This window comes from Sparus aurata, chromosome 2, assembly GCF_900880675.1.
Source record: "Sparus aurata chromosome 2, fSpaAur1.1, whole genome shotgun sequence".
NCBI lineage: Eukaryota > Metazoa > Chordata > Actinopteri > Spariformes > Sparidae > Sparus > Sparus aurata.
The window spans coordinates 29,982,306-30,003,080 of record NC_044188.1 but is presented as its reverse complement, the minus strand read 5'-3'; the positions used below and the strand labels follow the sequence as shown (position 1 = coordinate 30,003,080).

The 20,775-nt window shown below is 42.0% G+C and overlaps 1 protein-coding gene and 1 long non-coding RNA gene across 2 annotated transcripts in view; one reads left to right on the top strand and one right to left on the bottom strand.

The window, feature by feature from the left end:
• LOC115570549 (uncharacterized) overlaps positions 1–2,151 on the bottom strand; it is a 3,344-nt gene extending 1,193 nt beyond the window's left edge. The window contains exons 1-2 of the long non-coding RNA XR_003981777.1: positions 2,101–2,151; positions 107–190 (exon numbers count right to left, since the gene is read on the bottom strand). This is a non-coding gene — a long non-coding RNA (uncharacterized LOC115570549). The remainder of the gene's footprint in view (positions 1–106; positions 191–2,100) is intronic.
• The window catches only part of lrrc75a (leucine rich repeat containing 75A), a 141,425-nt gene extending 129,909 nt beyond the window's left edge, over positions 1–11,516 (top strand). Inside the window, exons 4-5 of the mRNA XM_030399128.1 lie at positions 6,702–6,975; positions 9,125–11,516. Of these exons, the coding sequence (XP_030254988.1) occupies positions 6,702–6,975; positions 9,125–9,736 (886 nt within the window). The 3' untranslated portion in view covers positions 9,737–11,516. The remainder of the gene's footprint in view (positions 1–6,701; positions 6,976–9,124) is intronic.
• Positions 11,517–20,775: the final 9,259 nt, after the last annotated feature.

The following is a 20,775-nucleotide window of genomic DNA, read 5'->3' as shown; positions in this document are numbered from 1 at the left end:
ATCTGGATCCATGTTCACTGCCCTGATCAAAAGGTGCTGTTGGAATGTCTGGCAGTGTTTTGTTCATTTGATCTTGAGATGGAACTAGAAAAGAAAGTGCACCTACATGTTGATTTTCCCTTGAGATCGGACCATGTTTTTTATCAGCGACCTCTTCAAAGCCCGTCAGAGAACGAGGGTCATGAAAGTGCTGTGAAAAGGAAAGAACCCAGATGAGAGTGATCCAGACTTTTAACATATCATCGGTCATGCGAAGGCTGAAGAGTGGAGCTGCACAGTGTTGAAGAAAATACAAATATAAAATGAAAAATTACAAACTTCTGTCGTGCCAGCTTCTCAAAAGTACATATCTGCTGGTTATTGTTACGACATAGCAAGCTGTGACTCCCCACTCATCCTACTCCCAAGTGAAGTCAGCAGCACAGTTAGAATCAAGGTTCTGTGTAGCCGTTTATTGAATTCAGATGTGAGAAGTGCCCGAAACAACAAACAGTGTCTTGGCAGCCATAAACTTCCCTTTCAAATTAAAACACAACTTTAAATAAATGACTAATAACTAACCTAATCTCCTTACCAATAAATGAGGCAGGCAAACAAAAAGGGCTTCTCCCTCTTACTCAGGGGTGTAGCAAGCTTGGGTTTTTTTTTTTTATGGGGGGGGGGTTGGTTATGTAACGCGGTTACTGTGATGATAAATGACACTTAAATATTGAATCTGTGTCTATAATAACCACACCCTGACATGTAAATGTGACATCTGTCTTGGTTCATTTAATTTTACTTTAAATATGGACAACTGACTGCATAATATATGAATCAGAATCAGAAATACTTTATTGAGCCCCGCTGAGAAATTGCGGCGTTACAGCTGCTCCCATTCAAATTTAAGACTACTAGTGCATTGCCCGTAGGAAGCATGTACTTCTATAGAAAAGTGGGAGGTTAAGTAGCTTTTTCATGGATGGCCAAATGAGGCTGTGTTTGAAGGTGGGACGTCAGGGATATAATTGGCTGTTTTTGACTACTTTTGATTATACCATTATATGTCACCTTAAAAACTATTTACCTTGCCTTACTTGGTGTAATTATTTTTAGCACAACCTCACATGTGTGACTGTACAGTTATTTTTTCATTTTAAGGTACTATATTAACACTATGGACCTAAAATCACAAAATAACATAAAATCAGAGTAGAAAAAGTTAGTTTTTTTACTGTGAAAACCACAAATATGTTTAATGGACCAATTGCATTAGTTATAATGCAAATATAAATTGTTGTTTGCTAAATTGGTGCAGAAGTTTTTGAAATTTACAAAGCTATGTGTAACTATTTACATTTAAATGCAGGCAATGCCTCAGGCTCAGGGCTCAGCTCATTCCTGCCTGTTCCACATTCAGCTGTCTCCTCCTTGGTTTGCCTCACAACACGACTCCACTACTCACTAAACACACTACACAACACACTAACTATACACTCCAAACACGCTATATGTCACAAATCTCTCAACTCTCAAAACTCGCTATCTCTGTCGCTGTCTCCAACACATCACTGCTGCTGTCAATCATCCGCCGATGTCCCTCCCACATCTTCCTGTTCCTCAACAACCAAACTTGCTGCTTGACTTTCATGACAAAAGCACATTTTTACTGTTTCTTCCTGCACCAGACATAAAGCAAACGTAACGGCAATGTTCGCGAAAAAGCGTGTTGGACATTATTTACCCTAAATCCGTGCCGGTGCGCCCGCTCCGTCAACTCGGTAGGTAACGTTAGGCCGTGTGGGTCGGTTAGCGGCTAGCGGCTAGCTACACACGAACATCCACAGACTCCGATCCCACTTTGTTGACCGTGCGTCTCCGGATCTCCTCAGACCCGAACAGACTCAGTCTGGACTTGTTTAATCTCATTATAATCCACAACAGTCAGTTTAGATGAACAGAACAGAATGGGACCGAACCGCTGGCAAAATCCCGGTCCAGCTCGCGCCGCTGCAGATATAAATCCGCTTGTGACAAAAGCACATTTTTACTGTTTCTTCCTGCACCAGACACAAAGCAAACGTAACGGCAATGTTCGCGAAAAGGCGTGTTGGACATTACCCTAAATCCGGTTTTGGATGTGCCAGTGCGTCCGCTCCGTGGACTCGGACGGTGGGCCGTGTAGCTAGCGCTACTAGCCACTTTTTTTTTTTAAGGTATGTCGTGGGCTTGAACTCTGCAGTGATTGGCTCTGGTGCGCACGTGGCCACTGTGTGCAGTGGTTGGCTCTGGTGGACAATGCTTGCAGAATTTGTAAAGCATTTATGAAATAATTTATTCACGCTATCATTGCAGTCCAAGCAAATGCTTATTGCACACCACTGAATCACGCAGCAGCCATGTTGAAAGTCTCAGGTCAGTCTGATCCTGATCCGCAGAGATATTTGAGGAACACACACACACACACACACACACACACACACACACACACACACACACAGACAGACAGAGATTCGTTGTGTTATAGATAGATGCAGAAAAATAGTAATAATAATAATAATAATCATGATAATAATAATAATAATAATCATAATAAACATCATAATAAACTATATATATGGTGCATTTTTATAATAGAAGCCTACTGCAACTGCACTTTTTTTTACCGGCGACGTATTGCACCCGCAGGCCAACCCCGCTCAGTGAGGCGTCTATGTATACTGTATATGTCTATGCGAACTACAATAATCATAACTCCCCGTATTTTTACCGGATTTTCACATGGTTACAAACGGCAGAGATTTAGTTATGATACAGGGCGCTGTCACAAAAATTATCTAAAAAATTTACGGGCATAGTTGCTCGCTCTCCGTTGATTCCGATTGACTCTGGTGCTAGCCTAGTGTGAGGAGACCCAACCAAGATGGCGGCGACACTGGGTTACGTTCCAGCACATCATGAGGCGTCTACGTATATTATGGCTGTGTCCGAATTCAGGGGCACCACCCTTCGGAGTGCTTATTTGAAGTGCAATTACGTCACTACGCCGCGCGAAGCCTGTCCAAATTCAAAGTGTGCTCCAAATGCTCCCCATAAATGCCTCCTTCTTCTGCCTGTTTCTGGAGGAAACACCGCTACTATCCTTCGCAGCTATAAATTGCCCAAGATTCATTGCACGCCCAAAGAGAATAAATAAATAAATAAATTATGGCGCAGATCTCTCATTTAAATGTAAGTATTGGGTCTATACTCAGTTTTTAGTCATTTGAGTGTCAATCGCCAGATATGTTCAACTTCAAGGGACCTTAAAACCTTAAATATCAGTTAAAATAGGTTGGTAATGCTCAAATGCCTTTTACTTTCAAACATTAGACGTTCAGAGGTTGACTTATATCTTATATCGTATTGTGACTGTGGAGATGTTAGACTCGTTTCACTTCATATACACAAATGGACCAAGATGAACAGATTTAGATCAGGCTGTGATCCGCGTAAAGTTAAACGTTTGAATAAAGAGCTAAGTTTCTGATTATCCTTATGATGATTATATATGTATTTTTTGCTGTATTAGAACTCTTTTGTCTGTTGACATAACGCAAACATCTTTTACATTTCATTGTGTTTTAGGGAGCAAACAGAGAGCTTCATCACTGTCCGAGGTCAGAACAACATTAGTTCACAGGGCGAAACATTCCACCGGCTGGATGGAAGTCAGGCAATTTGTATATATATTTATATTATTTGTTCATAATTGTTCATTTTATATAATTCATGAAATAAAATATTGTTGTATTGTTACACGTTGTCTATTCCATTGAGTATTTACAGCTTAAGTATGATGTATAACAGCAAACGGCATCAAGTGCTACTTTTCAGGAACAACAAGGGATTGAATGTTTTATTATTAGGTCTTAACAATTAGTATTTACAGATTATTATTCACTATTAACAAAAACAATTATTAAAAACAATATTAAAACAGTTAGAGATGATGTACAGTAACAGGCTGAGCAGGAGTCCCTGCAGTGCTGCTGGGCTGGATGGTGTCAGTGGGACATCAGTGGGAGAGGAGAGGAGAGGAGGGGAGGGGAGGGGAGAGGAGAGGAGGGGAGGGGAGAGGAGAGGCAGCCGCAGCAAGCGCAGACACAGAGTGGCCAGAGAAACTGAGCGGCTGTAGTGAGGCGTTTTTGCAAAACTGCGGAAAAACGGCAGAAAACATGTGGGTGTTGAACCCTCTAACCAGGAAAAGTCCCCCACAGGCGACGCCCCTACTCCTACTGACTGCTCCCACTAGCTACAGGTTAATATTTACAATTAATATACTCTTAACAGGATCACTAATACACAAGTTTACACAAACTTTCTTCACACTCAAAATTTAACCCACAAGCATACGCGTTGCTATTTTACAATCAGTGTACACCTTTCCGTTTGTATCGTGTAACACTATCAAACACTAATGTTAGCTTGGAAATGGTTGGATGCTAACGTTAGCTGTTGTTTAATGTTGGCAAATGTGCTCTCATGTTTGTTGTTTTACCTTGAAACGCAGCCTGACGTCCCTCCCGATTTTCATGCCGTGTCGAACAGATATCTATTGTTGATTGAATCAAGATCCAGCTGGAAGATTGCCCCTCTCCTGCCCTCTTCCCTAACTCCTTCCTTCCCTCCTCCCTGGTTTCCTCGTGCAACAGCTGTGTGGGCGCCGACCATTGAGTTCACGCACTGGAAAGCACACGTGTAAATGCATGCATAGCCCCCAGAGCTGGTCAGTGAACAGGGGTTACTTAATGGCAGAGATCGATATTAGGGAAGTGGTTAATCAAAGTAGAACAATTGGCTTAGGTCTATCCACTTTTTATATTGCTGCACTCTTGGTAGGTTAACAAAGTGACAAGCTAGTTAGTGTGTAAATGTGCTAACACTAGTTAGTTAGCACTAGAAAAGCTGAGGTTGCTGGGAAAGTCCTAAGTTTTGCAGTCAAGATCCAAAGTATTGGTCAATTTAACAATTTACCTTGATGAGGAGAAGTCAGTGATCACCAGCGTTATTAGGAGTCATACTCTGGGGACCATGAATTGCTGAACAAAGTGTAATGTCCATTAGGCCATCCAGTGGTTGGTGACATATTTTAGGAACAAAGTGGTGGGCCAATGCCACTATGTGGCTTAAAGACATAATTTATATCTGTTTCCCAGTCCCAAATGATGTTGGTAAGTTGGTAGATTGACAGCCAGTTGCCGGTTTTCCCCCTAAAAAATCAAGCTAAAAATGTATTGCAGTGACAGCTCACTCTTTGAAACCCCTTGGGAGAGTGAGTAGATACATTTTTGGAAGGCTAAATAAGACCCACGTTCAGTGCTTTGCTTTTGGCTACTAAGGCCTAGATTTCTCTGAAGTCTCTCTGGTATGTGAATAGATGAATATGGTATTCAGCTGTTAACTGAGGACAATAGTTGGATCCCGCAGTATGTACTGTCACTGTCACTTATTCCAAGTGAACGGCCAACTTTAGGAGCAGGTTTACTGCCATCTGGTTAATCTTAAATTAAATTATCCTCCTTTGTGTGTGTTTCCAAACCTCACAGTCACGTGTGGTACTAGAGGGTGATAATTGACGTTTGACCTGATGTCCAGTGTGTACTTCTATGTTTTCATTTGTAAGTTCAAAGGATTGAACATCTGATCTCAGTTTTTCTTTGTCTACCAGATCCCTGGCCAGACCTTCATGTCGGTTCACTAAATTCTCCGCCAAATCCAGGCGCCCCACTGGGTTTATTTTTAGCTTGGACCATGTGCTTGGAGGTTATAGCTTAAAGTGTTTTGTTACTCGGCAGTCATTTTTCATCCCATTAAACTTTGTTTTCTTTAGCCCTAAATCCCTCCAGTGCCCATGCCCGCATGTGTGCGTGTGTGTGTTCAGCTGCAGTTTTTGTTGTCAAGAGTGGTGTTTATGGGGTGCTTTTCAGCTCAGTTGGTAGAGCGTGCGTCCCATGTAATGAGGCTCTGCAGCGGACCCGGGTTCGACTCCTGGTCTGAGTCCCTTTGCTGCGTGTCACTCCCCCTCTCTCTCTCCCTGTTTCCTGTCATATCTTCAGCTGTACTATCAATAAAGCCATAAAAAGCCCCCCCCCCCCCAAAAAAAAGAGTTGTGGTTATGTATATTCCATCATCTGCCATGGTACAATGCTTTCCTCATGCAGGGTGGACTTTTTGTCCAACTCCACAGTAGAGTTCAGCGCAGATGCGACTGCCGTTGCTTTTGGATTTTGGCTTGAAGTTGATTCCTAGTGTTAGCACCGAGGTTTACTGTCCAAAAAACTGCATTTATTGTGGATTGTATTCAGGATGTTGGCACCCAGAGCTATGTGATTAGTCAAGGTGTCACATATAGAACATCTGCAAACTTTCAAAGAAAGTCCATTATAGTCAGCTACCTATTGTTTAATGCACTGGATGCTGGTTTTCTTCACAGCGCATGAAATACAACCAACAGAACGCAACCATGGGATTGGAAACATTACCGTGTTGTCTTGTTGCCTCTAAAGAGTGTAACGTTGCAAGTCTTATGTGATTAGTGGAGGTGGCTAATGTTTTAAAATGTGAGAAAAAAATGACTATGAATAACTACATGCACAATATATGAGCTACAAACCAACAATCTTGCTGCTGGCCCTAAAAAACTGATTGGATCTAATATTTGCTCATGTGTTCATCTCCAGTTTAAAGGCAGTGCTGTCGGCCCCTCTGTCCAGCGGGGCGCTGGATCTGTCCGGCATCCCTCTGACGGCTCGGGACATGGAGCGTCTGTGTGCACACTTACAGCGTCATGCATCCACCGTGGTCAGCTTGGAGCTGGGCTTCACCGAGCTGACGGACGAGGCGTTTCTCCTGCTGCTGCCCACGCTGGCCTCGCTGCCACACCTGGAGACCCTGGCGCTAAATGGAAACAGGCTGACCAGAATTATTCTGAAGGAGCTGACTGATGCCCTGAAAGTAAGGATGTTACTTTAAAGTTTAAGTTTATTTAAGTTTTCATTAATTTTTTTATAATTACAATATAGTATCTTAGTATAATTCCTGTTGTTTAAAGTAAATTGCTTTCTGTTGCCACAAATGTTGTCATTTGTCTCTCTTCTATATTTGTCCTGACTGAAGGACAAGCATGGCTTTAACTCTTGTCACCACCTGTCTTTGGTATAAACCTTAGCGTTTTTATCAACATATAAAGTACCAGAAAATTCAAATTTGTCCAAAGAGAAGACCCCAGGGTAGTGCTGATGTTGGTGATGTTAAAATGGTTCCTGGTACAAAGGGCCAACAGGAAGTAATCTCAGGAACCGAAATAGCAACTACACATCACTCTCAATGTGTGTTTGGACCACATTTGAGGAACCATGGAAATTTAGCTAATCAGTCTGATTATGGATTAAAAATGACAGTGATGTTCTCACCCTCGACGAAACACAACACAGATGATCACCATTGCAAGCTTCACCCCAGTAGCTACAGTTCTGTCGAAAAAACGTTTTGCAACTCATCCTCAAACCTAAACGTCTGAATAGGTTAATTGCCAGTCACTCCCAAAACCACTTATATCACGCTCCGAAAGTAAAATGACCCTTGCAGCATACCAGCGACTTTGGTTGTATGCTTGCGGTTTGGTTAGGTTTAGGCAATAAAACTGTGTAGTTGGGTTGCGAGGGAACTTAAGCTTCCTAGTTAACCTGTTAAGCCCAGGAAGAGCCCACCATAAGTGAAATATATAGTTTGGTAACCGAGAAATTTAGGTTTAGGCACTAAAATTATTTGGTTAGGTCTAGTCACTAAAATCACTTGGACATGCATTTCTATAGCACTTTTCCACTCTACTGACCGCTCAAAGCACTTTACACCACTTGTCAGAATCACCCATTCATACATACATTCATACACTGATGGCAGAGGCTGCCGTGCAAGGTGCCGACTGCTCATCACGAGCAATTTGGGGTTCAGAATCTTACTCAAGGACACTTAGAAATGCAGCTGGGGGAGCTGGGAACCAGTGGCCTAACAATTACTAGACGGCCAGTTCTACCTCCTGAGCTACAGCTGCCCCATATTTGGTTAGGTCTAGGCACTAAAACTACTTTGTTAGGTTTAGGAAAACATCATCATTTGGCTTTAAATAACTACATTACTTAATAACTTCAGTTACAAACACACCTATGAACCTAAATCCAGTTATTTTTTGTGCGTGACATAATTTAACTGCGCCAGTGAGTTGAAATAACCAACTGTTGACTTCTGGTCTCACACTCGACACAAACAGCGGTCTCCTGGGGGAATGTCCTGTGCTTGTTTGACCTGACCTTCTGTTGCTGACCTCTGCTGCTTTCACAGTCATGGTTATTTTTCGGATGAGAATGGGCAGCATTTTTTGGCACGTGGGACTAGACTTAATGCAGACGGAAATGCTTGTAGCTCTGCATTCTCTAGTCAAAATGCAGGTTAAGTTTCTGAGTTTCACAAAATTTTCTTGGTTCCTTGGTAAAGTTCCTGCAGTGGAAACAATCCACAAAAAAATATAAGATATTAAAAAGCATCGTCTTTGGCACCACCCAGCGGTATTACAAAAATAGCACTGAAGCAGAGAACAATGCTAGCCACAATTTAAGAAAACTTTTTTTTCTTTTTTCTTTTTTAAATCTACATATTTTCTAGGAAAACATTTACTGACCTTTCTTGAGTATTTTTTGTATTTTTCTTTATTCATTTTAGACTTGAAAGTAGAAAGAGAGCAGGAAGACAGGGGGGAGAAGGGTGGGAAATGCAAGGACCCCTAGACCACAGTGACAGTGAATTTGCTTGGAGGAGTTCTGTATTTTCTTGTTATTTAAATACAGTCTGAGCTGTAATGAAACCAGCATATAGCAGCCATCCGAACCAGTGGCTGAAACATTCACCTGAATTTGGTAGAAGCAGGCAGAAACAGGATTTTAGCTCTACTTGTTGGGAATGAGAAAAACCTCCTTCTGCATTAAAAGTGTGTGTATAGGCTGATAGATGTGGACAATTACAGTGATCTCATTTGCCTAGAGTAATTTCCTTAAACTTAGTTGATGACAATGTTTTGATAGCTGTATGTTGATATTTTTTACCCTAGGATCCAGGCAGCTTTCCCAGCGTGACATGGATTGACCTGGGCAATAACGTGGACATCTTCTCCCTGCCGCAGCCCTTTCTGGTCAGCCTGAGGAAGCGCTGTCCCAAGCAGGGAAACCTGCCCACCATCCTGGAGTTCGGAGAGAGCCAGGCTAGCGATGTCCCCGAGAGGCTGAGAGTGCTCGGGGAGGAGGAGGAGACGGATGACACCAACCGGACTGAGAGCATGGGCGAGCTCAGGTCAGAGGTGGAGGAGGAGCTGGACGGAGAGATAGAGATAGAGGAGATGATGGAGGAGCTGCTCGACTTCGATCGGGAGGTGCAAGGGATTGAGGACGAGGACGAGAGCATGTGGACACTAGAGCAGCAGAGGAAGGTCGGGGGGAGGAGGGGGAGGAAGGGGGAGGAAGGGAGGGACAAGGAGGCACAGAGGAAGGGTCAGCAGCAGGGGAGGAGTGCCATGGTGGTGGAGGACGAGGACGACACGCAGAGCCACTCCTCCCACCTGTCCTGCTCCAGCCAGTCGCAACACTCCTCGGGAGCCATTGAGCCAATGAGAGCGGAAGAAGATGACTTGGATGACATCACTGACCAATCGGATCACTTGACCTGATTGGCGCTCCCTGCTCTGCTTATGTTTCCCCTCCTGTGTCATGTCCTGTGTGGAAGGAGGCGAGAGAAGACTTTGTGTCCTGCAGAGCTGACTCAAGGTCAGACAGGCTGCAGTGTTGGAGGGATGTTATCCATATGAACATGCCATCCCATACTCCCTCCACCTATCTGATGTGTGAGCCAGCGCCACAGTGCTCAGAGTCCCAGCCCAACCCAGGTGACTCTTGTTGACTGTAACATGAGAAGACAACACCCCAACAGGATGTGTGTGAGTTATCATAACTGTCTGTTGTTTAAACTATGAATAGATTAAGGATGCTAACGCATAGAAAAGACTGATTTATTATGTCACCTGAGGCTTTTATGTATAGGATTGTTAATCTTTATTCAGGTCCTTTCCTCCTGGTAACCCTGCTAATACCTCCATGTGCCTGTGATACGTCCAGTTACTGGTTAGAAGTGTGCGTGAAAAGATGAACAGAGACCAGGAAACATGAAAACAAGAGATACACAAACTTGTCAGGGTTCTTTAACCTTTGGGGAAAAAAAATTGTTTTTGTTCTAAAATTTGAAGTGAAAATGTATAAAATGTTTCCCTCCCATGTACATCAGTGGCTGGCCAGATGGATTGGCAGATAGACAGGAATCTGGAGTCAAGCCCACAGCTTCGTGGAAATCAGTTGCCTCTTACAAATGAACAGATGCAGCGTGCTTTAGTGGAAGAGAAGTGCACCGAAGATTAAATTAGTCCGCTGAAACCAAAAGACATAAACAACTGATGAAGAAAAAGCCTGGTGATCGCGAGGAGTGGAGTGGATCAGAGGAGTGAAAACAGTCAAAAGTGTCCTGTTATGAGACATTTGGTGTCCATGTAAAGTGGATAGATTTCGTGGTGTCAAGTTGAAATATTTAGTAGCTGTTTTCTCCTAATGCAGGTCATGTTCCACTTCACGGTTCTTTACGCTATAGTGTGCGTCACAAGCTTACAATGTTTATACATAGGCCGCAGCTATGATCACATTCAGATCGGTCGGGTTACGACAAATGATATCCTTATGCAGTATGTAGCTCTCACCCCGGCCTGTGCTTTCATTCATGCGTCACTCATAGTCACAAGCTGTATTTTTGGATGTACAGTATATATTGTTGGTGTGCAGGGGCGATTGTTAAGATTGTAGAATAGCTATTTAAAGAGGAAAACCGCTCAATTAAAGGATTCATGTATGGTGTTTATGTGGTCTGGGTAGTTGAAGCAATTTAGTACATGAATAGTGCTTAAAAGCTGGTGATTAAAATATGAACCAGAATCTTAATTTGTGGTAGATCATAAAAGGCTCAGAGATGCAAGGTTTAATTGATATAGAAAGGAGAACTTTGTTATCCAGTATGAACGTGTATAGAATAGAGGCTCATCCTAAAGCAGTTGAAACGTAATAAATGCATATATTTATTATTTTCCCCTGACAGCTGCCCCAAGTGCCAATAAATTCCCCTCTGGAGCTGGTCACTTGTGTGGCATCAAAAATGAAGGGCTCTAATGACATGCTAATGCTCACAGCTGCAACACGTCATCAGGCAAAGTTTAATGAGAAGCCAGCTTAGTACCCATCAGATTTTTCTTAAAATTCTCCTTTCCACACACGTACTTTCTGCAAAATATCTCCAAATAACCAGATTATATACAGTGCCTTGCAAAAGTATTCACCCCCTTGAACTTTTCCACATTTTGTCACGTTTTAACCACAAATGTAAATGTATTTTATTGGGATTTTATGTGATAGACCAACACAAAGTGGTGCATAATTGTAGAGTGGAAGGAAAATGATACATGGTTTTAATTTTTTTTTTACAAATAAAAAACAGAAAAGTGTGGTGTGCAAAAGTATCCACCCTCCTTTACTCTGATACCCTTAAATAAAATCCAGTGCAACCAGTTGCCTTCAGAAGTCACCTAATTAGTAAATGGAGTCCACCTGTGTGTAATATCAGTGTAAATACAGCTGTTCTGTGAAAGCCTCAGAGGTTTGCTAGAGAACATTAGTGAACAAACAGCATCATTTGGCCCAAGGAACACACCAGACAGGTCAGGGATAAACTTGTGGAGATGTTTAAAGCATGATTAGGATATAAAAAAATATCCCAAACATCTCACAGAGCACTGTTCAATCCATCACCTGAAAATGGAAAGAGTATGGCACAATTGCAAACCTGCCAAGACATGGCCGTCCACCTAAACTGACAGGCCGGGCAAGGAGAGCATTGATCAGAGAAGCAGCCAAGAGGCCCATGATAACTCTGGAGGAGCTGCAGAGATCCACAGCTCAGGTGGGAGAATTTGTGCACAGGACAACTATTAGTCAGGCACTCCACAAATCGGGCCTTTATGGAAGAGATGCAAAAAGAGAGCCATTGTTAAAACAAACCATGCAGTTTCCACAAGCCATGTGGGGGGCACAACAAACATGTGGAGGAAGTGGCTCTGGTCAGATGAGACCAAAATTGACATTTTTGGCCTAAATGCAAAATGCGGCAGTGTGGCAGAAAATCACCCTGAACACACCATTCTTTAGCAGGGAAAGGGAAGCTGGTCTGAGTTGATGGAAAGATGGATGGAGCCAAATGCAGGGCAATCTTGGAAGAAAACCTGTTAGAGTCTGTGAAAGACTTGAGACTGGGGCAGAGTTTCACCTTCCAGCAGGACAACGAGCCTAAACATACAGCCAGAGCTACAATGGAATGGTTTAAATCAAAGCATATTCATGTGTTAGAATGGCCCAGTCAAAGTCCAGACCTAAATCCAATTGAGAATCTCTGGCAAGACTTGAAAATTGCTGTTCACAGACACTCTCCATCCAATCAGACTAAACTTGAGCTATTTTGCAAAAGGAATGGGCAAATATTTCAGTCTCTATATGTGCCTCGCTGGTAGACTTACCCCAAAAGACTTGCAGCTGTCATTGCAGCAAAAGGTGGTTCCACAAAGTATTGACTCAGGGGGGTGAATACTTTTGCACACACACTTTTCTGTTTTGTATTTGTAAAACAAAAAAAATAAAATCATGTATCAATTTCCTTCCACTTCACAATTATGCACCACTTTGTGTTGGTCTATCACATAAAATCCCAATAAAAACATTTACATTTGTAGTTAAAACGTGACAGAATGTGGAAAAGTTCAAGGGGAGAGAATACTTTTGCAGGGCACTGTATTCGGACCTACTTGTTCAGCAAATGTTATACATGAATATATTTATTTCTTAGTGTGAAAAAAAGCATCCCTATGTTTTTGTGACGTAGGTGTATATTTGCATATAAAGCGGAGATCACAAGATGCATGTTGAGACGTGTTTAATGCCAGGCGTGAATTGACGAGCTCGAAGCTATCCACTTATCATTAGTTCTCACAGGACGGATAGTGTAACCGAGTGTGAACAACTTCGCTCTCTGTCAGTAAATACCTGTCATATGATATTTTAATTCATTATAAGCCTATTTCACTATCTCCACCCTAACGTTAGTCAATGTTAGTTATTTAAGAGACCCCCAAATGGCACAGATTTGAACTCAAACCCTGATTCCACCAACAGACTTTGCGTGGCAGCCTAGCTTTATTTTACTTATGTCTTTCTGCTGGCAGAATGCAAACCACTGTATTACCTCTGAAAGGATTTGCTTAAGTACTGAATGACAGATCCGAGCTATTTCCTCTCGAAGGACAAAGATTTTAATAAAGCCACTTTCTGATAACCAATAAATGATCCATAGAAAATCATATTAAATACTTGAAAAGGACAATTTTAGGACAAATATCTGATCAGCATATCTAATTCATCCATTAAATAAATGGATGAATTAGCTGAACCCTACAAGTCCACTAAAAGAAAGACTTGATCATATATGTATATATATACACTACCTGAAAGCTCTCTTTACAGCAAACACTTAACACTTACACTTAACTTTCACGTCATTAACACAAACCAGCCTGCAGACATTAGTGTACACTTGAAACTACTAACAAAGAGAAACCTCCCTTTAAGCTACCTTCATTATAAACTATTAGGGTACATTCCGGGTTCATTTAAATTGGTGGTGAGGCGAAACGCTGCAGGCTTGTCAGTGTCTCTCCGTGGTCCGTGTGTGTGATGTGCTGGGAACCCCCACTGATCAGTTTGCAGAAAGGTGAAGCTGCGTTGTTGTTAAGCTCCTAGCACTCTGGTCTTACTAGTGATCATTTGTCCTCGTCGCTGGATTAAAAATAACAGAAGACAACCAAGATGAGGTAAAGCAGGCAGGTAAAGCATGCAGGTCCTAAAGTGATTGTGGCATCCACAGATATGTTTTAAACTGGTGCACAATGACAAACTGAGTGAATACACACTACATTACAATCCACTGCGGATTCAGTCATTCAAGCTGCATGTCAGATCTCCGGTTTATGTGATTGGCCAGCGCAACGTAATGCTGGGGTGTGTTTCTCCAAAAGTTGAATCCTGTTAAACTTTTTTGCTGCAGCCACCTTCCTTTCTTTTTTTCAGACCCCCCTGCGGCCGGCACAGCCACAGCCAAAACGGACTGGCCTCATGAAAATGAATGGGAGAACGTGTGTTTTCACCGCACCACCTGATTTGATCTGAATCCAGCCTTACTCCATTGTCCCAGCAAAATCAATCGTACAAACAGCTCAGTAAAATGAACCCTTTAATGAAAGGCAGACAGAGAGGTGACATGAGAGGTAGTGATGCTGAACAGTTCTACTCGGCTGAGTGCATCGTAACTGTCAGCATCGTCACATTTACAGTAAACGAGACAGAGGAAGATTGTCCTTGAAAGCCACAGCTGTTTTCAGCTGTTGAAGCCATTGTGTGGGTGACAGATTGATCGTCATATAGTGAGTTCAAATTGTCATGTGAATATTTGGATACTATTATCATTTCCAGTGTGGATCACTGGCTCTATGCAGTCAGTGGCTGGACCTGACTCACTGCATGTGTGTGGAAGATTAAACTCTATACTCAGGTTTTCTGTGGATTTCTGTTATTGTAAAAGGACTCAGAGAGAGACAGAGTGTTGGACAGTGGAGATCAGAGTTATGTGTTACATGTTTGTCAAATGCCGAAGCCATGCACTTGTCAACTTTTATGTTAAGGTCACTGCGAATCCAAGCAGAGCTCACAACTGGAATTAGACCCATGCACCGACATAATAGTTTAAAACTTAATTTAAAAACCTTTGATCCATCAACATCCGCCTTTGATAGGAGAGATTCAGCGCAGTCTGATCTAAAACTGATTGCCTTCTGTAGGTCATTAACCTTATTTTTTAACTGATTTCACACAAGAATGCAAGAAAATGAGTTCTAAAAATTGTTCCAGAGGTTGCTTACTAGGACTGAATGATATGAAAAACAATCATATTGCAGTTATCTTGATAGATACTGCAATTGCGATATGAGTCCCAGTTTTAGTGGGAATGGTAAATCTTGCATTTCATTTTCTCTGGAAAAGAAATAAAAATATTATGATGTGATTTTTGCTGGGTTCTGTACCAAACAAGCATGTTCCCTTGAGTCTGGTTAATGTGATTTGTTGACTGAGGTTTCTCTGTAGCACCGCAATGCTTAAATTATGATAGTGTGTTGTGGCACATTCTACCTTATATCAAAAGATTGCAGTTCCTGCAATGTGAACTTGAACTTGTGAACTCGCACTTTGCTGCATCGCGATTTTACTTATATTTTTTTTACTTGTTCAGCCCTATTGTCTACCTTAAGGAGAATAAAGTGTTTGCAACAATGAATAAAGTGTCTTTAATTTACTGCACGTAAAATGCTTTAAAAGAAAATAAATTATATACTCACTATCTACTTTCACAGTCCTCAAAACATTTCTGGAGCTTCACAGCAAGACAGTGTTCTCCTAAAGTATATAAAAAAAACCTCAGGAATCCCACATTGAATTAAAAAGAAGATTCAAGATTTAATAGACTTTATCATCTATCACATAGTGACAGAAAATGACCTTTACTTAGGGCTTGAACAAAACATTCACACTCACGAGATCCACATAAAATCACACAACAGCTAAAAGCAGTGTGCAAGGCTACATGAAGAGTGGGGTCTATTCGACCGCAGACAAGAAAAGCCTCAAACAAACAGGAGTGCCCCCCTGCTGAATACCCAGGGAAGCTATTTACATCCACTTTTAAGATTAAATCTTTACTGTTGTTGTTAGATTTTTTTTCTTAGATTTAGACTACGAAGGGCCTGTATGGAGCCATTTTATTATTGTTATTTTTAATTTTTTTTTTAAATACCCCATCTACTTCAGTTGAGTGCTGCAATATTGTTTTGCTGTGAAGCTCCAGAAATGCATTAGGAAATGTGAAATTCTTTACTCCTTAAATATAAACATTTATAAAGATTTTGCAAATCAGCTTCAGTCCCTCTGCAGCGCATATTGATCAAAAACTCCCATATGGCTCAGCCTTCCTTCATTCACTACTTAGCCATGTTAATAGTCTAATTTGTATTATAGCCACACGGTATTGTTTAGTGATTTGAGGTCTTTGTGCATCAGTTTCACCTTTGGCTCTTTGTACGGTGGTTAGGCTCAATGACTGAGGACTGCCTCCGCCTGTCATTACAGGCACAATGACTAGTCCTCTCATATTTCAGAGTACAACATGAGATGATTGTTGTGTTTACCCAGGACTCAGAGAGCGGGAGGGGCTATGGATGCTTTAATTGACCAGACAATGTGAAGATGCTGTGTCTGTCTCAGACTCCACTGATGTGTTGTCACATGTAAAAAGAAACACAGTAATGTGAACCTGAAGCAAGGAGTGTTTGTTGCCTTAGATCTTTTCTCAGTCTTTCCTCTGTATGTATTTCTCAATCTACAGTATACCTCTCTGTACCATATCTTCTTACTGCACCTTTCCTCAAATCTACCATGGATCTTATTTTTTATGCCACTTAATCGAGGCGATCCATTGAAAAGAATGCTCTGTGCGTTCATTTACAGATAACGTTTGTTAAATGTATAATTTTCTGTTACACCATGGATCCCAATAAATTCTATGATAACGACACAAGTCCTGGCTTTTCTTACTTTGTGTTTGATATATATTGACTGTTTTCACAGCTAAAGTTTGGATTGTAGGCGTCAGCTACATCCAGTGTGGGGGCCCGAGAGCAGCAGAGACTGTAGAGCTCGATGTGGAGGTGCATCCATCAGTATTCACCCACCCAGCTGGGTGGTAGCTGTGACGAGGTGAAAAGTGACATGGGTTTGACTTATTCTCATTCATGAAGTAATTCATAATTGACTTGTTTGGAGATTTTGTTATTTGATTTTTATCTGATTTTGAAGTTCCAGTTTAAAGATAAGATTATTAATAACAAAGAAATAACATAAGCTCCGCAGCACTGCATCAGTGAATAAGCATAATCAGGACAGCAATAAACCAATACAGATGCCTATCAGGGGCCATACCCCTCAGTAAAATGTAACCAGAATTATGTGTCATTTACAGTGGGGATGTCTTGCACATGTCTGATCCCACCACTTTTTGAAATGGCCAGTTTTGTCCACTTTTCATCACTTTTTAAAGCATCAGTATGTAGGCATTGCAATTTTATGCTGTTTTGAAAATTTGTATCTTGAAGTAAACATGTATGTAATGCTGTACAACACATGCCACATTCACCCATTCACACACACATTCATACACTGATGACGGAGGCTGCCATGCAAGGCGCCAACTGCTCATCAGGAGCAATTTGGGGTTCAGTATCTTGCTCAAGGACACTTCGACATGCAACTAGGGGGAGCCGGGATTCGAACTGGTGACCTACTCATCACTAGACGACCCGCTCTACCCACTGAGCCACAGCCGCCCACTGTGCAGTGCAGCAACAAGCTCTTTCAGTTAAACCAAACAGATATTTCATTTATTAATTCAACCCACCAATCATGCTGTTGTGGTCAAACTTTAAATCTGTTCTCTTCTTTGCAGTTGCCAGCTGTCGTTTCAATGCAAAATAAAATTGTTGCAAAAGTCAAATGTTCCCGATACATCGCAACGTTGTTGTAACACCTAATGACTCCCCAGCTAAGAGGACAAACATGGTTAAATTAGAGGAAGAGCAAGGATGATGGACCGGCTGCTACTGCTGATTCACCAACCATTACCACTGGTACACCAAGGCCAGACTTCCCCAGTGGGCACTATTCTTCATCTGAAGCTATCCAGTGGCAGATCCAAACCCCATTTCAGGGAGAGATCCCTTGATGATTTATTTCACCCAACAGTCCCTGCACCTCTCACTCTGGGCTGTACTGCAATGGTCTGGGAGTCAATCTGGTGCCCACCCAGGATGACCGTGGTGGTTAAAGGATTTTGGCAAAACAGGGTTCACCGCCAGCTTCGTTTCAGCTTCCTTCCTCCAGAGTATCATCTCTAGTCATCGCAGCTATACAGCCTCAGCCTCTAATGTACGGTAACTTCTCTCACGACCACTAATCATGTGTACAATCAGGCCTCTTTTAGTTACGCAACACCTTCATGCTGTATGAAATGACACCGTGGAATGGCTTGATGCCTGGCTGCTTGGTTCAGTGAAAACGGACAAGGCCAGCATAAAGAGCCTGTGTGAAAAAGGCTTGTGTAAAGCATAATTTAACTAATAGCTCACATCAGCCAATGTTTAACAGTCCTGGGCTTAGCCACGCCACTGCAGTGATGGATTGTGAAAAGACACTGTTCCTGAACCAGAACTAACAGACTCAGTAACAGCTTCTTTCCACAAGCCATCACTGCACTGAACACAAACGGGCACTGACATTGACATATACGCACAAACACACACACACACACACACACACACACACACACACACACACACCACCCAAGGACAATGTGCGATAATTAAAGACTATTTTACTGTACTCGTTTATACTCACACATTCCATACTCCAACCTGCACCACACAAATTTATTTATTTTTTATACGTTACTTTGCACTATTTGCCTTGTACCTTTTACCCAATTTATGTTGTGTGTATACTCAGATGCTGCTATAATTCCATTGTACACTTGTGCAAAAACAATAAAAGGATTCTGATTCTGATTCCGATTCTATGTCACGAAGATGACTGCTGTCTAGGCCCAGTTCAGTAGAAAAAGGTGCTGGCAGATCTGATGAGCCAAGCAGGAGAACGTCGTAATCCCAATATCAAACAGCACATGGTCTGTGCATACTTACAAGTTCTGTGGGTCTGATGGACCTGCAGCTGGCAGCTCTCAGCAGCTGTTGATCCCAGGGTTATCCAGGAGAAGAGCTGGGGCGAAGGCCGCCCAGTGGGAAAAGAGAACTCAGCAGACAGGCAACCCATTGGGAGAGGAGGAAGAAGCTAGAGTTTTGACTACCCAGCCAGAGGGGGGTCTGTTGCCCTGACAAATAAAAGCTCAAGACGAGCAGTCTTTGCACCTGTGTAAAGACTGGAGAATTCTGGGGAAGTGAGTTCAGTTCAGAGTCCCTTTTGAGACACACAAGGAAGGACTTTATCTGTGGATCCCAACAAACTCAATCTCAAGGGTATCAGGTACAATGATAACAATAACAACAACAACAACATCAGTAATAATCATAATACAGTATGTTGTTTTTGGCTGTTGCCACCTGCTAGTCAAGCCTCAATTTCAATGTATTTCATGTAAAATGTCATAAATACGGAACTATATAGGCAGTTAGCGGCCAACAAGAAGCTTCCACAGCATCATCATTGGAGCAGTGTACACCTTAATGTAAAACAAGATATTGCACTTAATGCCTTGAAGTGCATGCAAAAATACTGTTTACTTTTCCTTTACATGCACAAGTACAGCTTGACTGCTCGAACCGGGACTTGCTGAGTACACACGTGTAGAATAAGTAGATTGCTTCACATTTCCAAATTGTATGCGTAGAACAAGTAGAGCAAATGTCCGTCTGTCGGGAGGTTGTCTGTTCCAATCCTGGGCAAAATTTCTTCCTGCAGATTTTGCCATGAAGACACCTTTTATCCTCTACAATATGCAAATAAAAGGCTATGGCCATTTTGTCAAATTTCTCCACTTGCAGTACCAGTAATAGTCTCCTATTTTATTTATGTGACAATTTAGTCCTCTTCAAATAGCCATCATCATAGCCACCTCGCTGTCTTCATCAATCGATTGTGACACTCTAATAGCAAGGCTATGTCTGTCAGCATGAGAGTGAATCTTCACTGGCCTCACAATTTGATCATGATTAACTTGTCAGTCATTTGCACGCATGATTCTTGATGCATCTGCATGTATGGCATCCTCAGTTCTCTACATTGCTGCACTGAGCTACTTCTTACCATTTAAATTCTCCTTTTAATTCAGAAAGTCCTTTTAGTAATTAAACTACAGCAGTCTGCATGGTTTCAATACAAGCATACCTGAGACCCACTTCAGCACAAAGAAATTACAAAAACAAACCATGAATCATTCCGCAGTGTATTACACGCATGCAGTTATCTACACAAATATTTGCACATAGCAGCACTGAGAAAGGGCACTTAATTAATGCCTCAAACATGACAACATCACACGGCTCTGCTGCACACTCCTCTCTCAGAGTTGATGGCAAAGTTGACAGTGCTTCCTCGCTGTATTCTTTATAGCTGCAGATGTCATCTTCAACTGGTAACATGTTAATTGATTGTGGCGAGGCAGATTTTACACACGGTGTGAGGTCTTGTCCAGTTCATGCCTCCCACTAAGTTAAAAAAACAGCTGGAAAAGCAACATGGGGCAGCTGTAATTCAGTCTGTAGAGAGAGTTGTCCAGCAGTCAGGAGGTCACTGGTTCAAATCCCCAGCTGCTCCTGATGAGCCGTTGGCACCTTGCATGGCAGCCTCTGCCATCAGGGAATGTGTGAATGGGTGAAGTGTTGCAAAGCAATTTCAGCGGTCAATAGACTGGAAAAGTGCAACAGAAATGCAATTCCATTCAACATCGTAGAATCTG